Raw genomic sequence first — 19,210 nt, forward strand, 5'->3', positions numbered from 1 at the left:
TGGTTTTCAGTCTTCTTTTTACAGTAGCCTCAAGACTTCTCCATCTATACAGCACTGTTGATAAAACATCTAGGTTAAAGATGAAAAGTTTCTCCACAGTGAGGGATACCCAGAGAGGTTCACAGAGTTACATGGAGAAGAGAAGAGGGAGGAGGGAGATAGAGGTGACCTGAATGAGATGAAGTGGAATCAAAAGAGGAGAGAGCAAGCTAGCCAGTAATCAATTCCTTATGTGCACTCCACAATCTGGATCACTCAGAGATGTTCACGGAGTTATACAGAGAAGAGAAGAGGGAGGAAGGAGACAGATGTGGCCAGGAAGATAAAGGGGGGAATCAAAAGGAGAGAGACAGATCCAGCCAGTAATCAGTTCCCTAAGTGTTCTCCACAGTCCGGAACACACACAGAGATTTACAGATTTGGGTAGAGAAGAGAAGGGGGAGGGAGGAGATAGAGGCAACCTGGTGGAGAAAAAGGAGAGTCCAAAGGGAGAGAGAGCAGTCAAGCCAGTAATCTCGCTCCCAAGTAAAAATGGGGTACTGAAGATTGGGTTCTTAAAGGTAAAAAACTGATAACAAATAACAAAAAGCAAAGATTAAAAATCTAGAGTAGAGGTTGGATTTTCAAAAATACAATATTAAAATAAAAAAAATCATAAAAATTATAAAACATATATATGTGAAGTTTCCTTTAAGAAACAGGGTCTCTCTTTTTTTTTTTTTTGGCAAAGTAATAGTAGGTTATAATTAAAGGAGTAATAAAGGACTTAAAGTTTTTTTTAAAAATTAAAAAATAAATAAAGACTGATAGTAAAAATATTAAAAATATATCTAGGACTTTCTCTGGTGGTGTTGTCGGCAGTGTGGGGTCAGTTCTTTTTCTGATAGTTCCTTGATCCGGCTTATATTTCTCAAGGTCTATAGGCCCCTTCCTATGTTGCTACTGCTGCTGCTAAGTTGCTTCAGTCGTGTCCGACTCTGTGCGACCCCATAGACAGCAGCCCACCAGGCTCCCCCGTCCCTGGGATTCTCCAGGCAAGAACACTGGAGTGGGTTGCCATTTCCTTCTCCAATGCATGAAAGTGAAAAGTGAAAGTGAACTCACTCAGTCGTGTCCGACTCAGCGACCCCATGGACTGCAGCCCACCAGGCTCCTCCATCCATGGGATTTTCCAGGCAAGAGTACTGGAGTGGGGTGCCATTGCCTTCTCCAGACCTTCCTATGTAGTCGGTACTAACTACAGGGTTTTAATCTATTGCACCTGTCACTTCCAAGGTAGTTCCCTCTGTTTTAGCTTCTGTTTGCTGGTCTCTTCAGTGTCTAATTTCTGCCCTGACACAACGGGGCGGTGGTGGACACTTTTTTAGGCTCACTTGTTCAGTCGCACTGTGGGGAGGGAGGGATGCTGCAAACAACACTGGCGTGTGTTCTCAGTGTCTCGGCCACACTGGGTTTGCCCCTGCTCATGGCATGTGTGCTTTCCTTGTCAACACTGCTTAGGCTCTAGGTTGCTCTGCCAGGAACAGTCTGAGGCCGGCCCTGGGCTGCATGCACCTCCCAGGTCTAAGCCACTCAGGTTCAGGCACTCGGGTAGTCTTCAGAGGTGCAGACTCCGTTGGGCCTGTGTTTTGTGCCTTTCCCAGGTCCGAGCAGCTCAGGTGACCAGGTGTTTGGCGAGCTTGGTCGCTGTGACTTATCACCTCCTCTGTCCCTGCAGCTCGGTTTTCTGGGTGTACAACCGGCGCACCTTCTCAAGTAGATGTTGACCGTCCAGAATCCCAAGAAGTCTTAGCAACAAAGCCTGTTTGCAGTTTGGTAGATAATGCCTCTCTGGGGCTGCGATTGCCCCCTTCCGGCTCTGGCTGCCCTTGCCTGCCTGTCTCTGGCGGGGGCGGAGGGGTGGGGGGGCGGATTGGCCGGCCTGCAGCCGGCTAGCTCTGCTCAGTCCTTTGTCCTGTGAGCGGGCCTGATGGTGTCTTAGGTTAGGGCTTTTCGAGTAGCTCTAGTCAGTCCTTTGTTCTGTGAGCGGGCCTGGCGGTGTCTTAGGGCTTTTCGCATTGTAGTTATCTCACAGTCTGGTTTGCTAGCCCAAGTTAGTTCCCTCAGATTGCCCTCAGGGCATTCAGGCCCTGTCCTTACTCTAAGCAATGCAGTCCACGCCTCCCTGCCCAGCCCCCGCTTGCTAGTGGCTGATGCAGGCGTCTGCGCTGCTTCTCCGCTGGGGAAGTAACCGCTGGGCACGTAATCTGTGGGTTTTAATTTTTTTTTTTTTTTTCCTCCTAGTTATGTTGCTCTTTGTGGTTCCAAGGCTCGCCACAGGCTCAGCAGTGAGAGTGTTTCCTGGTGTTTGGAAACTTCTTTTTTAAGACTCCCTTCTCAGGACGGAGCTCTGTCCCTACCTCTTTTGTCTCTCTTTTGTCTTTTATATTTTTTCCTACCTCCTTTCAAAGACAATGGGCTGCTTTTCTGGGTGCCTGATGTCCTCTGCCAGCATTCAGAAGTTGTTTTGTGGAATTCACTCAGCGTTCAAATGTTCTTTTGATGAATTTGTGGGGAAGAAAGTGGTATTTCTGCCCTATTCCTCTGCCATCTTAGGACCGCCTCCTCTTTTAAATTTTTAAAAAACATTTTGTATTTGAATATAGCCAATTAACAATGTTGTGACAGTTTCAGGTGAACAGGGAAGGGACTTAAACATACATATACATGCATTCTCCCCTAAATTCCCCTCCCATCCAGGCTGCCACATAACATTGAGCAGAGTTCCCTGTACTATACAGTAGGTCCTTGTCGATTATCCACTTTAAATATAGCAGTAGGACACGACTGAGCGACTGAACTGAACTGATCTATTTCTGGCTCTGTGCACGTGCTCAGTCATGTCTGACTCTTGCGACCCCATGGACTGTAGCTTGCCAGGCTCCTCTCTCCATGGGATTCTCCAGGAAAGAATACTGGAGTGGGTTACCATTCCCTTCTCTAGGGGATCTTCCTGACCCGGGGATTGAACCCAGGACTCCTGTGTCTCCTGCATTATAGGCAGATTCTTTATCACTGAGCCACCAGGGAAGCCCATATATAGCTATATGTAGATATATATATAGATATATCACTTTGCCGTATACCAGAAACTAACACAACATTATGAATCAACTATACCTCAATTTAAAAAAAGGCAGCTGAGGGACTTTTGGTGGTCCTGTGGTTAAAACTCTGTACTTCCACTGCAGTGGGTGCAGGTTTGATCCCTGGCTGGGGAGCCAAGATCCTACATGTGGGGCGTTAAGATCCCACCTGCCTTGTGGCCAAAAAATCAAAACATAAAAATGGAAGCAATATTAAATATAACAAATTCAATAAAAACTTTAAAAGTGGGCCACATCAAAAAAAATCTTTAAAAACATTTTTAAAAGTTATCTGAATTAGTTTCCATTTGGCAAGAGTGTTCTTAAATCAAAACCATTAGTCCTAACAGGTATAATTGGCTCCAGATGATTACCCACAGGTCTGAGGCCACATTTGGCTAATCACACATTCCTACAGGTAGGTAAGGTGGGGATACGTGTGCATAAGTGTACCAAAGCCCAAGATATACAAAATTCCTCCTAAAGTCAGTGAGGTGAAATACATTCGACTTTTGATAGATGAACACACAAATCATCCCAAATTGCTTTCATATAAATATGTTTTATTGCAGAGAAGTTATAAGTATTTACATGCTGTAACACATCACAACATAAATTTACCAAATATTTTATGATGAGATGCTGCAGGTTTCAGATAATAGTTTCAGAAGAACCACAGATTAAGTGAAGAGACTGACAGCTTTATTGACTCTACAACTCTGGGTTGCTAAATGCTAGAAGTCAAAAGGCAGTGTTTTTTCAGTCCTACCTGTCATCACTTGCATGCAGAAACCTAGGAAGCAAATACAAGAGAACTGTCAAGTGTCAAATCCATATGGCCACCAAAGTTTACAATGGGCTGGGTTATAATTCAAGTCGTAAAGCGCTGAACTCTTGCATAAAATATACAGTTCTATTAAGATTGTTATAAATCTACTTATTTATAAACCCTGGCTTAAAAACAAGGACAGGATGCAGCCTGAACATGCACTGAGAAGGACAACCTAGCAAATGTTTGTGAACTTCATAGAGTTTCTTCACTTGCTTACTGTTACCAGTCTGGGAAAATAACCTTAAGGGTTGCAGGTTTAAGCTTCTCTTGGTCATAAGTGATAGCAATGAAAGGCTAGGGGAATGCCCCAGGTGCTCTCGTTGATTGATGCTGGTGGAGGAGAATCTATGGGCTGTACTAAGGTAGAACCTGGCAAGTCTTCTTTAGGCCACATCTCTAGCAGGGTCATCCTGAAGTGCAATGAAAAGTCACTGATGCCTGACTGCTTATTTCTGAAAAAGTCAATAAAGTGCTAACAGATCTTGGACATAAATGAAAAAAGTAGGTGGGTCTGGATGCTCCGAACCAAATTCACAACTTGGTACCTTGAAGTCATATTCCAAGGTCACCCAGTAGATAGGCTTTGATTGAAAAGGGAGGGGAGAAGGAAATGCATGAAGAAAGCACGAACAAATAGAATTTCTATATCTCTTCAAACCTACCCCACCATCCTGAGTAATGCACGAAGCAAGCAAATGGGTGAGGAAGATCTATGCACAGCTTTGCAAAATGGGGAAATGCCTGTTAACCCTGAAGACAAATCAACTGAGAAAATTCTGATGGTGAATAAGAATTTCTGGTTTTCTTCTTCCACTGAGTGTAGTACTCCTAAGAACAGCCCTGTATCCACTTTTGGATTCCCTTTTCTCATCTTCTATCCCCCTAGCATGTTTCTCCTTGCTGCTCAGAAAAATGAAAAAAACAGTTACTTAGGCTGTGAATGTCCTAGCCGAACAAGCCATGGTACTTTGGTGTTTAGTGTGAGAGAAAGGAAGTCAGGGTTCTATTTTCAAGTGATTCATCTTAAAAGAAAATGAGACTGAGCTTTGCGATGGAACCTCTTTGCATGATCACACCAGTAGGGCTAAATCAGCAGCTTCGGATTTCCATGCCACGTGATCAGTGTGGAACGCAATGCATTTTATAAAGTACGCTTTAGGGGGTGGGGGCTGTTTCACCTTGCAAATAAACCTGACATATGAAATGTTGAGCCTGGTAGCTCACCTAGGCCATTTGCAGGACTTGGAAGTTTTCCAGGGCTTGGAAGAATGAAGAACCTACACTGCCTCATAGGCTTTGAGTAGCTCTGGTTATAAACTTCTTTGGGATTCAAGCCAGCAAGTTCTACCCCTGCCTGAAGTAATGAATAAGAGTTTTATGAGAATAAGTAGTTTAAGGTAATTTAAAATATTATATATTTAGTATGCATAATAAAAATATATCCATATTATGATCTTGATGCTATAATAATTTTCTCTCTTTAAAAATATAATCCCTTGAAAGTGCTAACGGGAGCTCCCTTTCTTTCTTTGTTTTCAAGGCAAATTCCCTGGCTCTGCAGTCCAGGAATTCTCTTGTCATTCCTAGAGGCTTCCCTTTCCATTGGTAATAATAATGCACAGTATATTTTTCTCACTCTTAGCTTTTTCCTTCCTTACGAAATGCTTCTAAGTATGAAATACTGTTAAGAGGGACAATTAATTGGAATGAAGGCATTATCTATCTCTGACTTTGAACAAACAATAGATAAGTTGTCCTTAACTTATTGAGACGTGTGACTAAGAAGGACCACTTGATCTCCAATATTAATAAAGCTTCTGCGTCCTCACAGGAAAAGTGCAAAACAACTCACTCAACTTGTATTTAAAAAAAGACCCTGATTAAGACAGTATAACAAACCATGATGTGAAATCATAGAGTCAAATCCAAATTCACAATATATAAATCACAGCCCAAACTAAAAGGTTTTTTATCATGACAATTATGGCTTCCCAAGCCAAAGAAAGCTTACTGTACTTCAAGAATCAACTAAAGTTGATAGATAGCAGGTATTTCTGTAAGTTGCAATAACAATTGAGTAGCGGCTGATTGCATAAATGTGTTGTGTCACATAATATCAAAGTTATTTGCAAAAATTATACAATCTGGAATGCTTGAATATGAGACACAACAAGGTACTGAAACAGACATTGATAAGAAAATGAGAGCCATCATTAATATAAAAGGGATTTTTGGATGCATTAAGTTAGCAGTGCTATCAAGGTTAAATAGGTAAAGTAAGTTCTTTTTAGTCAGCTACTTAGAATTTGGGGCATAGACATTGATACCTTCTTCTTTGAAAATCTTGTACCTCTTCTGTGTCTTCTGGTTTGCCTTGCTTGGGATCTTCCAAGTCCCAAGGATACGTATTGATCAGGGGCAGACACTGAGGTCTACTTCCCCCGAACACGCTAAAGTATAAGGATTTTCCCAGCGTGCCCTGGGGAAAGACCTTCCTGGCCAGTCTAACTTCTTCACTGAAGCCAGTCTCCCTACACCCTCTTCCATCCCTGTCTTTCCCATTTCCCCCGACTGACCAATACTCCATGGGTAGTTCTGATCCTTGTATCTTCTATCTTATATCAAATTCAGCATTTCTTCCTTCTCCTTTTCTTTCTGGGGATGCTACACTTTAAAAGGACCCCAGATCTCTTACTTTCGAGGCCCTGCTATCTTATTTGCACTTAAAGCAGAAGAGGCAGGGAAAGCTACACTTCTTTCAGCATTTGGTTTATCTGGGGTCTCAAACTCCCAGGGACACACCTCAGCTCGTGACATTAAAGGTGGCTGAAAGTTATTACTTGAGTTATGGGAGTCAGGCACGTTTCGCTCAGAGGAAGATGTCTTTTTCTCCTGCTCTCCTAGTTGGTTGAGGTTTTCATTCTCCACTTTTGATGCTACAGCTTTGGGAGGCAGTTCTTCACACTGCCCAGCACACACACCGGTTGCACAATGCTGGCCACTGTTCTCCCCTTGAGCTCTTCCCAGGGGAACCTGAGTCTTGGACATCAAATACTTCTCCTCTTCAAAGAGGGACTGACCTTGGCTCTCCCAGGGACACACCTCGGCCTTGTCTACGCTCTTCGGATTGGACTGCTGACACAGGTCGGCTGCCTTAGGCTTGGGATGAGATTTCTCCTTTAAGGAAAAAGTTGGGTTTCTCTCCATTTCAGAAGCTGCAATCGATACGTGCTTTTGAACTTTCGATTCCAAAGGCCCAGGCCCGGGGGCTAGGTCATAGATCTCCCAGGGGCACACTTCCCCAATGTCAAAGTTGTCCTTCATGTGGGTGGCGCCTGGGCTCAGGTCTGAATTGGCAGTGGTGGGGTTGGCCCTTTGTTGCTTCATAATCCCCAATTTCTGGGGTTTTCTTGGCTCCTCAGAATGACTGGAGTTTGGGGGGGCAGAGTCTTGAGTCTCTGCGTTATCTGAATTGGAGTATTTTCTATTTGTCTCTCTCTCTCTGGGCAGAGCTTTCTGGGCTTTGGCCCGCTCCTCCACGCAGGCTGCCTGGGTTTTCCCGGCCAGTCCAAGCGTTTTCTCCTTGGCACTGGCAATGACGCTGAGCGACTTCTGTAATACTGACGTGCGGGTGGGCCCGGGCTTCTTCTCCGAGCTGAGGTTGTGGGCGCTGGCCGACTTACACACCAGAGGCACGGACTCAGTGGACACAGCCTGGCTGTCCTCTTGCAGGGGTCGGGGTCGGTTCGCTCCCACCGGAGACCCCAGCACAGAGTTGTCTGTAGCCTCCTCCTCCTCCCGGCTCTGGGCGGGCGGGCTGCCGGGGCCGCCTGGTTGCTCCCGCACATGCTCATAGGTGCTGTGCGATTTCTTGAGCGAGAAGACCCGGCTCCGCAGGGACTCCTCCTTGGGCTTTCCAGAGCCACCCGCAGTCTCCTGGGGGTTCTTCCTGCCCGCGCTCGACCCCTTAGCCGAGCCGTGCTCCCCACCATCCTTGTCCTCCTTGGAGCACTGCCGGCTGACCGTCTCTGGGATCTCGGTGATTCGCCTCATGATGGAACGGCCTAAGCCCTTCTTGGAGCACCGCTTTTTCTGAAGGTGGGGATTATTTGTGATCATCTTCTTCCTCTTATAGATTTCCAACTGGGCGTAGAGTTTCTTCAGCTCATCCTGCCAGAATAAGAGCAGATTCAAAGTGATGGGGGATGTAGCATTTCAGCCAGCTAATAACCCCTAGTGTAATGTGAAGTCCGTACAAGGAGCTCTTCCTAACATTTCTGCTCCTCAACTTTCTCCTGACTCTTCTGTATCTTGTTTCACAGAGTGTCTGAACTTTAGGACCTGAACTCATGCATTCTGCACTTGCTTCATGGAATGGGCATTTTGAACTTGTGAACTGCATGGACCATGCTGAGCCTGGACCATGACAAAACACAGCCTATTATCTACTGATAAAACTGGAAGCATCAAATATTTTATTTTTGATAAAATTACATCTAATGTTATATTAGGTTTTTACTGTACAACTGACCATCAGATACTAAAAGCATCTTCTTCCTCAAAATGCTGACATATTGTCACAGATTATTTTAAATAATCCACAGTCTCTGCTCACAGGTCTATTTACCTTCCCATCAGCAAGATCTCATAAACCATTATCATGGGACATATAACCAGTTTATCATCATGGTGGCTTAAGTCAGTTAAGATGATCAAGACTGGCCTGTGTGGTCTAACTTATACTGTGATTCTATGTTTCAGAATTGGATAAACTCTGCATGTGATGCCTTCAGTCCTTACATAATCACACAAGTTCTATAACACAAAGAACACATGAATACCTGCCCACACACGTATGATGTACAAATGGGCCTAATCTAAAACAGAAAAGTAGAAATGCTGGTGTTACCCGAATGTCTTCTGGATCCAAGCTGTGCTCACTCCAGGCTGAATTGATACTGCTGTTCAGGTAGGATCCAGATCGGCCCATGTCTAGCTCATCTTCATATGCTTCCGTTGCAATGTCATCTCGTGGGTTATTGCTTGAATGTGAAAACTGCAACAGAGATTCAATATGAGCTGTAGACATTAATCCACTGGAGGACATGGCATAATAATTTTTCTAAAGGTTCTAATGTTACCTCATTTCCTCAGCTAAGATGCATTCACAGAACTCTTTACGAAAGATTTGCTGCCATATTTTGTTCTGTTGTCCTTGTTACACAATAGAGTTCTTAGAATGAGGTATTAATAATACTTGGTTCACTCTTTGACTTCTATTTTTGTTCTTGTATTTTTTCAGGTTCCCAGGGTTAACTCACATTATTTCTCTTCAATGATATTTGCATTTTAAAAATGAAAATAAGCAGAAGAACCCAAAGAAAGGTTCTCTGAGGGTACTCTGAGTTCACTGTACTCTCAAAGCAGTGATCTGGACCTACTGGTGACTGAGCGGAAATATTTTTTTTCCAGCAGTGGGGTCTATCTGGTGTCATCTCACTTCACACAGAGGGGGCTGTATTTCATCTATGGGCGGAGTCTGGAATGATCACAGGACAGTGACTTTCAGTCCATCACACAGAGTTTCAAACAAACTACTTTCAAAACTGAGGGGACAGGGGCTCTGGATTCCAGCCCTGACTGTGTTGTCAGTGAGGTCTTAAGTGGGCCATGGAACCTCTGGTGAGCATGGTGATCCTTTTAGCTTACCCGGCTTGGGCTGGATGGTATCTAAGTTTAAAAGTGCAAAGAATCACTGAAATAACAGATTTTTTTTCCCCTCTAGCTCATCAGTATTCTCAAGTTCCTCCTTCAACACCTTTTGGTATATTCTAACTATCTTCATGGAGTCTTTGGACATTTTTCAGTTTCATGTAGTCTTGCTGTCTCTATTCTTCTTCAAGTGCAGAAGTAAGAAAGAGGGAATCGGGTAAATGATGGAAACAGAGAGAATCTAAAGCATCCAGCCACACTTTACACAATGAATAAACCAAGTGACTGTCCTGTGAAAATTGGACATGGGTTCTTTTTTCTCAGCTGGCCATCAGGTGAAATATTCCTTTAAAAAAATGGATAGACCACCCTTTGACACAGAAACACAGAGATGTTTTAATGTCAGCTGTTGTTCAAATATTCAGCTAGGCAGGTGAACATAAATTGGAGATAATAGGTAAAATGGCAATTCTTTAAGTAATAATGACTATTTTGTATGTGGGACTGGCTGAGAAACCACAGAAACTGATGAACTTTTCCACTCATTCTTCTATGTATGTTTGTGGGAACCACATGTGCCATAAACTTGAGGCCACAAAGATGAAGAAAATAGGCCCCAGCCCTCCAAAATCTCACACGCTATTAGTTAAACCAGCTGGAGATTACTTATAAGAGTGGAATTACGTTTTCTCAAGCAAAGTCTTAGTACAGATTATCATGAGCTTAAAAAACAGTAATTTGTCAGGTACTGTCCATTTCCTGCTTTCTGATTTTTCCTTAACGTGTATCTCTACCTAAAATACTATTTTAAACATTTATTTTGTATGTCTTTTCCATTTCCTTCTCTCCTCCTCCAGAATATAAGTACCATGAGAGCACAGACTTAGGTCTGTTCATTACTCTTATTCTAGGATATTGAACAAAGCTCCTCAATACTGTTTTAAATTACTTATTTATTGAGATATAACGCATATATCATAACATTCTCAATTTTAAACTATACAAACCTGTATTTTTTAGTATATTCTTGAGGTTGTACAATCATCACCACCATCTAATTCCAGAATGTTTTCATCACCCCCAAAAGAAATCTTTTTAAACCAATTAAGCAGTCACTCCAAGCCCCTCTTTTCTCCAGCCCATGGCACTACTCCTCTACTTTCTGTCTCTTTAGAGCTGTATATTTCATTTCACATAAATGGAATCATATAACATGTGGCCTCTTTTATCTGGCTTCCTTCACTTGGCATAATGTTTTAAAGGTTTGTACAAACTGTAGCATGTATCAGCGCTTTATTTCTTTTAACTGATAAATAATATTTCATTGTGTGAGTATTTGACATTTTGTTTGCACATTATCAGTTGATGGACATTTGGGTTCTTTCCACTTTTGGGCTACTGTGGATAATGCTGCTATGAACATTCATGTAAAAATTAAAGAAAAAAATTTAAACCAGCTTTATTGAGATATAATTCATATGCAGAGAACTGCACATATTAAATGTCTACAATTTGATGAGTCTAGACATATGCAAACACCCATGATGCCTCACTACAATCAAGGTAAGAGACAGCATAAACAAATTTCTATATGAACATGTTCTTTCAATTCTTTCTGGAGCTCAACAAAAATTTATTGAATCAATCAATAAATAGTCTGAGTATACATTCATCTAATAAAAATATAATCATATTATACAAAGTATAAAAATGGTTAGGATAAGCTGAAGTTAACAGACTAATCCACAAAAATTATGACTATCTGGTGTCATTCAAGTAAGGAAGAAATTAGGCATGCCTCTCTGTTTAAAATTGTTTGGCCTTTTCAATCAGGTTGAATTTCAGTGTTTTGGTTAATTGTGAGAGCTGAGGTAGAGAAAGAAATCACAATTCTGATTTTGGCTAATGTCAAAAACAAGACCGGGAGCTGACTGTGGCTCAGATCATGAACTCCTAATAGAAGAAAGTAGGGAAAACCACTAGACCATTCAGGTATGACCTAAATCAAATCCCTTATGATTATACAGTGGAAGTGAGAAATAGATTTAAAGGACTAGATCTGATAAGACAGAGTGCCTGATGAACTGTGGATGAAAGTTCATGACATTGTACAGGAGACAGGGATCAAGACCATCCAAATGGAAAAGAAATGCAAAAAAGCAAAATGGCTGTCTGAAGAGGCCTTACCAATAGCTGTGAAAAGAGGAGAAGCAAAAAGCAAAGGAGAAAAGGAAAGACATAAGCATCTGAATGCAGAGTTCCAAAGAATAGCAAGGAGACATAAGAAAGCCTTCCTCAGCGATCAATGCAAAGAAATAGAGGGAAACAATAGAATGGGAAAGACTAGAGATCTCTTCAAGAAAATTAGAGATACCAAGGGAATATTTCATGCAAAGATGCGCTCGATAAAGGACAGAAATTGTATGGACCTAACACAAGCAGAAGATATTAAGAAGAGGTGGCAAGAATACACAGAAGAACTGTACAAAAAAGATCTTCATGACCCAGATAACCACGATGGTGTGATCACTCACCTAGAGCCAGACATCCTGGAATGTGAAGTCAAGTGGGCCTTAGGAAGCATCACTATGAACAAAGCTAGTGGAGGTGATGGAATTCCAGTTGAGCTATTTCAAATCCTGAGAGATGATGCTGTGAAAGTGCTGCACTCAATATGCCAGCACATTTGGAAAACTCAGCAGTGGCCACAGGACTGGAAAAGGTCAGTTTTCATTCCAATCCCAAAGAAAGGAAATGCCAAAGAATGCTCAAACTACCGCACAATTGCACTCATCTCACATGCTAGTGAAGTAATGCTCAAAATTCTCCAAGCCAGGCTTCAGCAATATGTGAACCATGAACTTCCTGATGTTCAAGCTAGTTTTAGAAAAGGCAGAGGAACCAGAGACCAAATTGCCAACATGTGCTGGACCATCGAAAAAGCAAGAGAGTTCCAGAAAAAAATCTATTTCTGCTTTCTTGACTATGCCAAAGCCTTTGCCTGTGTGGATCACAAGAAACTGTGGAAAATTCTGAAAGAGATGGGAATACCAGACCTCCTGACTGGCCTCTTGAGAAACCTGTATGCAGGTCAGGAAGCAACAGTCAGAACTGGACATAGAACAACAGACTGGTTCCAAAGAGGAAAAGGAGTACATCAAGGCTGTATATTGTCACCCTGATTATTTAACTTCTATGCAGAGTACATCATGAGAAACGCTGGAATGGAAGAAGCACAAGCTGGAATCAAGATTGCCGGGAGAAATATCAATAACCTCAGATATGCAAATGACACCATCCTTATGGCAGAAAGTGAAGAGGAACTAAAAAGCCTCTTGATGAAAGTGAAAGAGGAGAGTGAAAAAGTTGGCTTAAAGCTCAACACTCAGAACACGAAGATCATGGCATCCGGTCCCATCACTTCATGGGAAATAGATGAGGAAACAGTGGAAACAGTGTCAGACTTTATTTTTCTGGGCTCCAAAATCACTGCAGATGGTGACTGCAGCCATGAAATTAAAAGACGCTTACTCCTTGGAAGGAAAGTTATGACCAACCTAGGTAGCATATTCAAAAGCAGAGACATTACTTTGCCAACAAAGGTCCATCTAGTCAAGGCTATGGTTTTTCCTGTGGTCATGTATGGATGTGAGAGTTGGACTGTGAAGAAAGCTGAGTGCCGAAGAATTGATGCTTTTGAACTGTGGTGTTGGAGAAGACTCTTGAGAGTCCCTTGGACTACAAGGAGATCCAACCAGTCCATTCTAAAGGAGATCAGCCCTGGGATTTCTTTGGAAGGAATGATGTTAAAGCTGAAACCTCAATACTTTGGCCACCTCAGGTGAAGAGTTGACTCATTGGAAAAGACCCTGATGCTGGGAGGGACTGGGGGCAGGAGGAGAAGGGGACGACAGAGGATGAGATGGCTGGAAGGCACCACCGATTCAACAGACAGGAGTTTGCATAAACTCCGGGAGTTGGTGATGGACAGGGAGGCCTGGCGTGCTGCGATTCATGGGGCCGCAAAGAGTCGGACACGACTGAGCTACTGAACTGAAATGAACTGATATTACAGGACACTGATAAAGCTATATAATATTGTAATATTTTGTTTTTCTACATGTAAAGAAGGAAAATGATGATAATATGTATGTTTTACTCCAAGCTCTGATATCATTTTTATTCCAAGCAGACTTATTGCTATCATGTCATTGATGAGGAAACTGAAACTCAGAGAGATGAAAAGTCTTGGCTGACACTATGTTACAGAGTCAGCTTGGGGTGGGCATGAGTTCAGAATCCCTGTATTCTGAGTCCTGGCCCACTTTCCTCCACTTCAGAATGCTGCCTAGAAAGTCTTTGTCAGAATCTCTCAGTGTTAAGGAAGATTCTTTTTATACAACGTTATAATTATTTCTATTTACATAAAAATTCTCTGAATGATTAAAACACAACTTTCTTGAATATGCATCCAAATAAGAGTTTCGTAGAAAAAGATAATTCTGTTTAAAAATGATATTGAGGTTACAGGTACAATGAAAGGCCACCTTGCACCCCTAATAATTAAAACATAAATCGATAGCAGAATGTTTGGAAAAGGACTGAATTGGATGATGACGGTTTTGTACAGACTAAGGTAGTTAAATATTATGTGCGATGTTTAATGAATCTCCAAAGAAAAGAGATGCCTATTAATAGTTTCCTGAGTTTTAAAAATACGGTAGCATGTTACACAAATCTTTACACCACCCTTTGCCTATATTGCCAGATATTTTTCAAAGAAGAACCAATTTCATTATCATTTAAAATAACTGTCTTGCAAGAGAAAAGGAATGTTGGAGAAATACCTTTGGAATCAAAAGCAACCCAATGGTGACTGTCACAGTCAAATGAGTATGTGCAAAATACAGCATCAACATCCAATCAGACTGAAGTCTTGAGGCAAGAACAAATCTGAAATGAGAATTCACCATATTAGCAACCCAAGAAGATTTCTACTTAAAACACTAGGATACTTCCTTTTCCTCAATGTATCAGTAAATGCAAGGAAGTAAGAAATCATACTGCTATTTCTACAACATATATTGCATTGGCCAAAAAGTTCCTTCAGGTTTTTCTGTAAGATCTTATGGAAAAACTAAAATGCAAATGAACTTTTTGGTCAACCCAGTATTTTCATCACAGAAGAATAAGGGTCTAAGGAACCCTAACTAGATGCATAAGACACAAACTCTTTATTTCCTTAAATTATCAACAGTAAGAAAGATAGCATATACTTATATAATGTGCTAAACATTTTCTTGATTATTTTGTAGGTAAGTTGAATGTGCAAAGCATAAGCAGTGAACACATGTGAATTCTTCAAAAGAAGAGTAGGGTAAAAATTTATTGTTTCAGGGAAATTTAGATTATAAGGCACAGTCAAATAACTCTTGATCATAACAGTTTTCATTTAAAAACATTAATCAGAACTAAGGAAAAAATGGGTAAATATGTGTCTTGGTGAATGACCCCAGAGACTGATACGGTAAACAATGTAATGGGAAAAATGAATGTACTAATGGGTATTAAAGTACATCGTTTTTAAACTATTTTTAAACACTGAAATACAGTGGATGTATAAAGCACATCTTTTAAAATACAAATTTTAGTTTTTATAGAGCATCAAATTATTTTAAAATATTTTAAAATGTCATATTTAAAATCTTATAGAGGAATTTATAATGCTCTTTTCCAGGACAGCCCTGCAAGTAAGGTGTAGGAAAAATTCATTATTGATATCTGTCCTTGCAATTTTGGAATATTTTGACAAATCAGTAGGTACATGTACAAACTAAAACTCATGTTTTAAGGATTCATCTTTATGCAAAAACCAGGTATTGCTTTTATTAAGGTCATTTTGCACTCATATTCTTTTAATGTTTCCCATCTATTGTTTATTCATGAAAGCTAACTATGAGATTTTGGAATTAGAGAATTAGCATTTTGTTTCAATGATATACATCATCAAATTTGAAAAGCTAAATCCTAAGAGAATGCTTAATCGTGAAATAAACATGTGTGCATGTGTGCTAAGTCACTTCAGCCATGTCTGACTCTTTGCAGTGTTATGGACTGTAGCCTGCCAGGCTCCTCTGTCCTCTGTCCATGAGATTCTCCAGACAAGAATACAAGAGTGGGTTGCCACTTCCTATTCCAGGGGATCTTCCTGACCCAGGGACTGAACTCGGGTCTCCTGCATTGCAGGCGGGTTCTTTACCCTGGGATCGGAAGACCCCCTGGAGAAGAAAATGCCAATCCACCCGTATTCTTGCCTGGGAAATCCTATGCAGAGAGGAGCCTGGCGGGCTACAGTGCATGCGGTCACAGAGAGTTGGACAGGACTGAAGGACTAACACACTACTTTCTTTACCACTAGCACAACCTGGGAAGCCTGAAATAAACATATATGAATCTAAAAATAGAGGAGACTAATTTTATTTCTGCATTATACCATATTCAAGACAAATTTCCTAAATACATATTATTAACATCTAAGATAAAATTTCCATCAAGGCTATTTCTTCCTCATTTTTACCCCCATCTCCCTACTCCTCCAAAGTCAAGGTCAAACGGAAGCTCAGGGGTTATCAAAATGCAGACAAGAGTCTTTTCCCTGTGTCTGGAGACATAAGCAACACAGACTTAGACAGAAGTGCAAAACAACTGTGGTCCTTCACAGACAACTAAAAGAGAGTCTCTGGATTAACGTCTTTCTGAATTCCTTTGTGAGAAGGGTAGCTTCATACCTGCTTTGAACATGACTGAATATTCACTGTGTTCAGGAATGGAATACTTTGGAATCCCATCTGTGCCAGGTCAGGTAAGATTTCTTTTTAAGAGCTAATATAGGATTATCTTACTCAATAAAAAGTTACAGTCTTTGAGACAAGAGTATTGAAGCACTGAAGCAATATAAAATGTACCCCTGAAAATAATACAATGCCAATCTTCTGGGGCCATAGCCAGTCCTGGAGTAGACAGGTACATCAGAGGAGATGGATTTACAGTCTAAAAGCATCCTATGTACAGGGAATTCCTATCTCAAATGCCAACAGAAGTTGAAACTAGCCTGACAATACCTAGAGAAAAGAATGGGTACGTATGTTTTGAATTAAACCAGTGACTCTTCCAAAAAATAATTTTGAAATATACTAACATCAGTTGTCCTTAATCCGCTTTTAATTACTGACAGACTTTTTTTTAGGTTGTACTTCTGATTAGAAATATCTTAAGAACAACTGGATTTTGCAGTAGTATTAAAGATTCATTTTAAAAAATAGTATTTCAACTAAACAGGTCTAAAGGTCAGGTGCATAGAAATATTTGAAAATTGAGGTTAAGAATAAAGGCAGACTTTTAAAAAGTTTTGCACTTTCCCAAAAGTTAGATTTATGCTCAGTACTAAAAATAAGTAAAGAATTAGAACTGACTGAGCAAAATGCTTTCTCATTATTCATCCTTCTAGACTTAACCCTTTTAGGTTATTTTAGGTTCTTTTTGTTCAGTCTGATAGTTTGGTAAGAAAGATAGCAAATCTGTACATAATCTGTAGTAATAGTTTTTAATTTATATATATGCATGTACAAATACATACATATATGTATACATAATTTCATATTTTAAGCAGATAAGAGGAACATATATATCCTATTGATATAAAATATTTTTGCTGATGTTGGATGCCTTATTTAATATTATTTCACTCCAGGAAAAATTTGCCAAGACAGATCCAGCTGATTTCAATTGTTATTGCTTCTTATCCTTGAATAGAGCTTGTGTCTACATATAAGCTCATGGTTTTTATGATTCTTCTGGTCGAACTGGTGGGCTGTTTGCGACTCTGTAGGAAAGGTCTAAGCAAAATAGGAAAGTTATTTTTAACAAGTATTTAACATGTTTCCTGTCACTTTAGCTCTGTTAAAACAGTGTTTTCTGAAGTGTGGCTGCGCATTCAGATATCAACTGAATGCAAGACATCATTTTATGATTACTGACTACAGTGAGAGATGATAAACAACCTGTAAAACTTCCACAGATCATCACTTTTTCATCCTTTCATTAATCTCTATCTTTCCACTGAGGGCCAAGACTAATACTCAAAATTTCTAATTACTTAGAGTGTGTCTTAACTTTTAATGTATATCAAGTAATTGAATGGCATCTCTTTGTTGTTTTCCAAACTAATGGATTCCTTTTATTTTCTTGCTGAGATTTATTTTCAATTATGAATCAGGTGAAAATTCTCAAAAGATAAGTCATGCATCTTTCATTTTCTTCATTTTTCATAAGCCATTTTCTTTCTTCTTTGTACTCTTTGGCTATGGAACCATATGGAATAACAAGAAACGGAGGGCTAGGCCATATATTCTTACCATAGAAAGAGTGTGAGGATGAAAAAAATCCAACTGCACACAAAAATCCAACCATCAACTTGGAATGGATTTTGCTTTTGAATTCAACCTATTTCACATATGTAAGTTATCTGAGTGTTAGGATTTTGAAAGTATAAACTAACATAATAAACACGAGTGAAATCATAGATGATTTATCTGTATCTATTTTATAATGTATGTATGTATTGCTTCATGGCTCCAGAACAAAAAGTATGACATACAATAAACAATACCCAATGACAACCCCAGAAGTGGTTTAACATAATACAATAACAGTGAGTTCCCTTTCAAATAAATGAAGGCAATAAACAGCTCATCAGAAGGAACTGAGAGCAGCAGAGTTAAAAAAAAAAACTATATTCATTTGTCATTTCTGTGACAAAGAAATTAGTCAATGTACAAAACGCTATCCTTCCTAAATCTTTCCATTATGTATCTTACCCAGTTTTGCTGTTTAAATTAAACTGCAACACATCAGAAAAATAAAACAGTTATTTTGCAACTCTACAGATCACTTGCCTAATTGTATGGAATATAGCAGAGATAATGAGCTCATTATGAACTGCAACGGCCATATAGCGCGGCTCATGAAATGCTGAAGGGACCGTCCGCACTGCATAGCAGAGATAAACACCCCACAGGAGGAATAAAAATTCAGCTGTGAGAAGAACAGAAAACACACAATTCGCTGTTAGTTTTATAGGTGAAGGGAGAAGTAAAATTTAAGCACTTTAGCAGGCATTTTGTGTCTATGATAGAAACACACAGAAATAGATGCATACAAAAATGTCATTCACATATGAATACATAGGCCATGTTTATTTTTAATTTTTATTCAGTGTATAGAGGATTTTTCATAGGTATATTTTATTTTTTTAATTAAACATTTTTTAAACAGTGTTTGATATCTCAGATTTTTTTTTTTTTTGAGAATCAATAGCTATTTCCTAAAATGTGCAAAATAATTTTCTACATCCCGAACGTAAGTTTAAGCTGTTCACAGAGCCTCTGAATCACAATAAAGTCATCAAGGTAGCAAAAGGCTTATAATGTATTTACATGCAGCTTCGAGATATTTAAGTTCTTAATGCACTGAGTCTGGTTCA

The 19,210-nt window shown here is 40.1% G+C and overlaps 1 protein-coding gene across 1 annotated transcript in view; it reads right to left on the bottom strand.

Annotated features, from left to right (window-relative positions):
* Window positions 1-3,667: 3,667 nt before the first annotated feature.
* Window positions 3,668-19,210, bottom strand: part of GPR158 (G protein-coupled receptor 158) — a 302,373-nt gene continuing 286,830 nt past the window's right edge. The window contains exons 8-11 of the mRNA XM_027559934.1: window positions 18,624-18,762; window positions 14,517-14,622; window positions 8,867-9,013; window positions 3,668-8,127 (exon numbers count right to left, since the gene is read on the bottom strand). Of these exons, the coding sequence (XP_027415735.1) occupies window positions 6,649-8,127; window positions 8,867-9,013; window positions 14,517-14,622; window positions 18,624-18,762 (1,871 nt within the window). The 3' untranslated portion in view covers window positions 3,668-6,648. The remainder of the gene's footprint in view (window positions 8,128-8,866; window positions 9,014-14,516; window positions 14,623-18,623; window positions 18,763-19,210) is intronic.

The sequence above is a fragment of the Bos indicus x Bos taurus genome, chromosome 13 (genome assembly GCF_003369695.1).
Source record: "Bos indicus x Bos taurus breed Angus x Brahman F1 hybrid chromosome 13, Bos_hybrid_MaternalHap_v2.0, whole genome shotgun sequence".
Classification (NCBI taxonomy): Eukaryota; Metazoa; Chordata; class Mammalia; order Artiodactyla; family Bovidae; genus Bos; species Bos indicus x Bos taurus.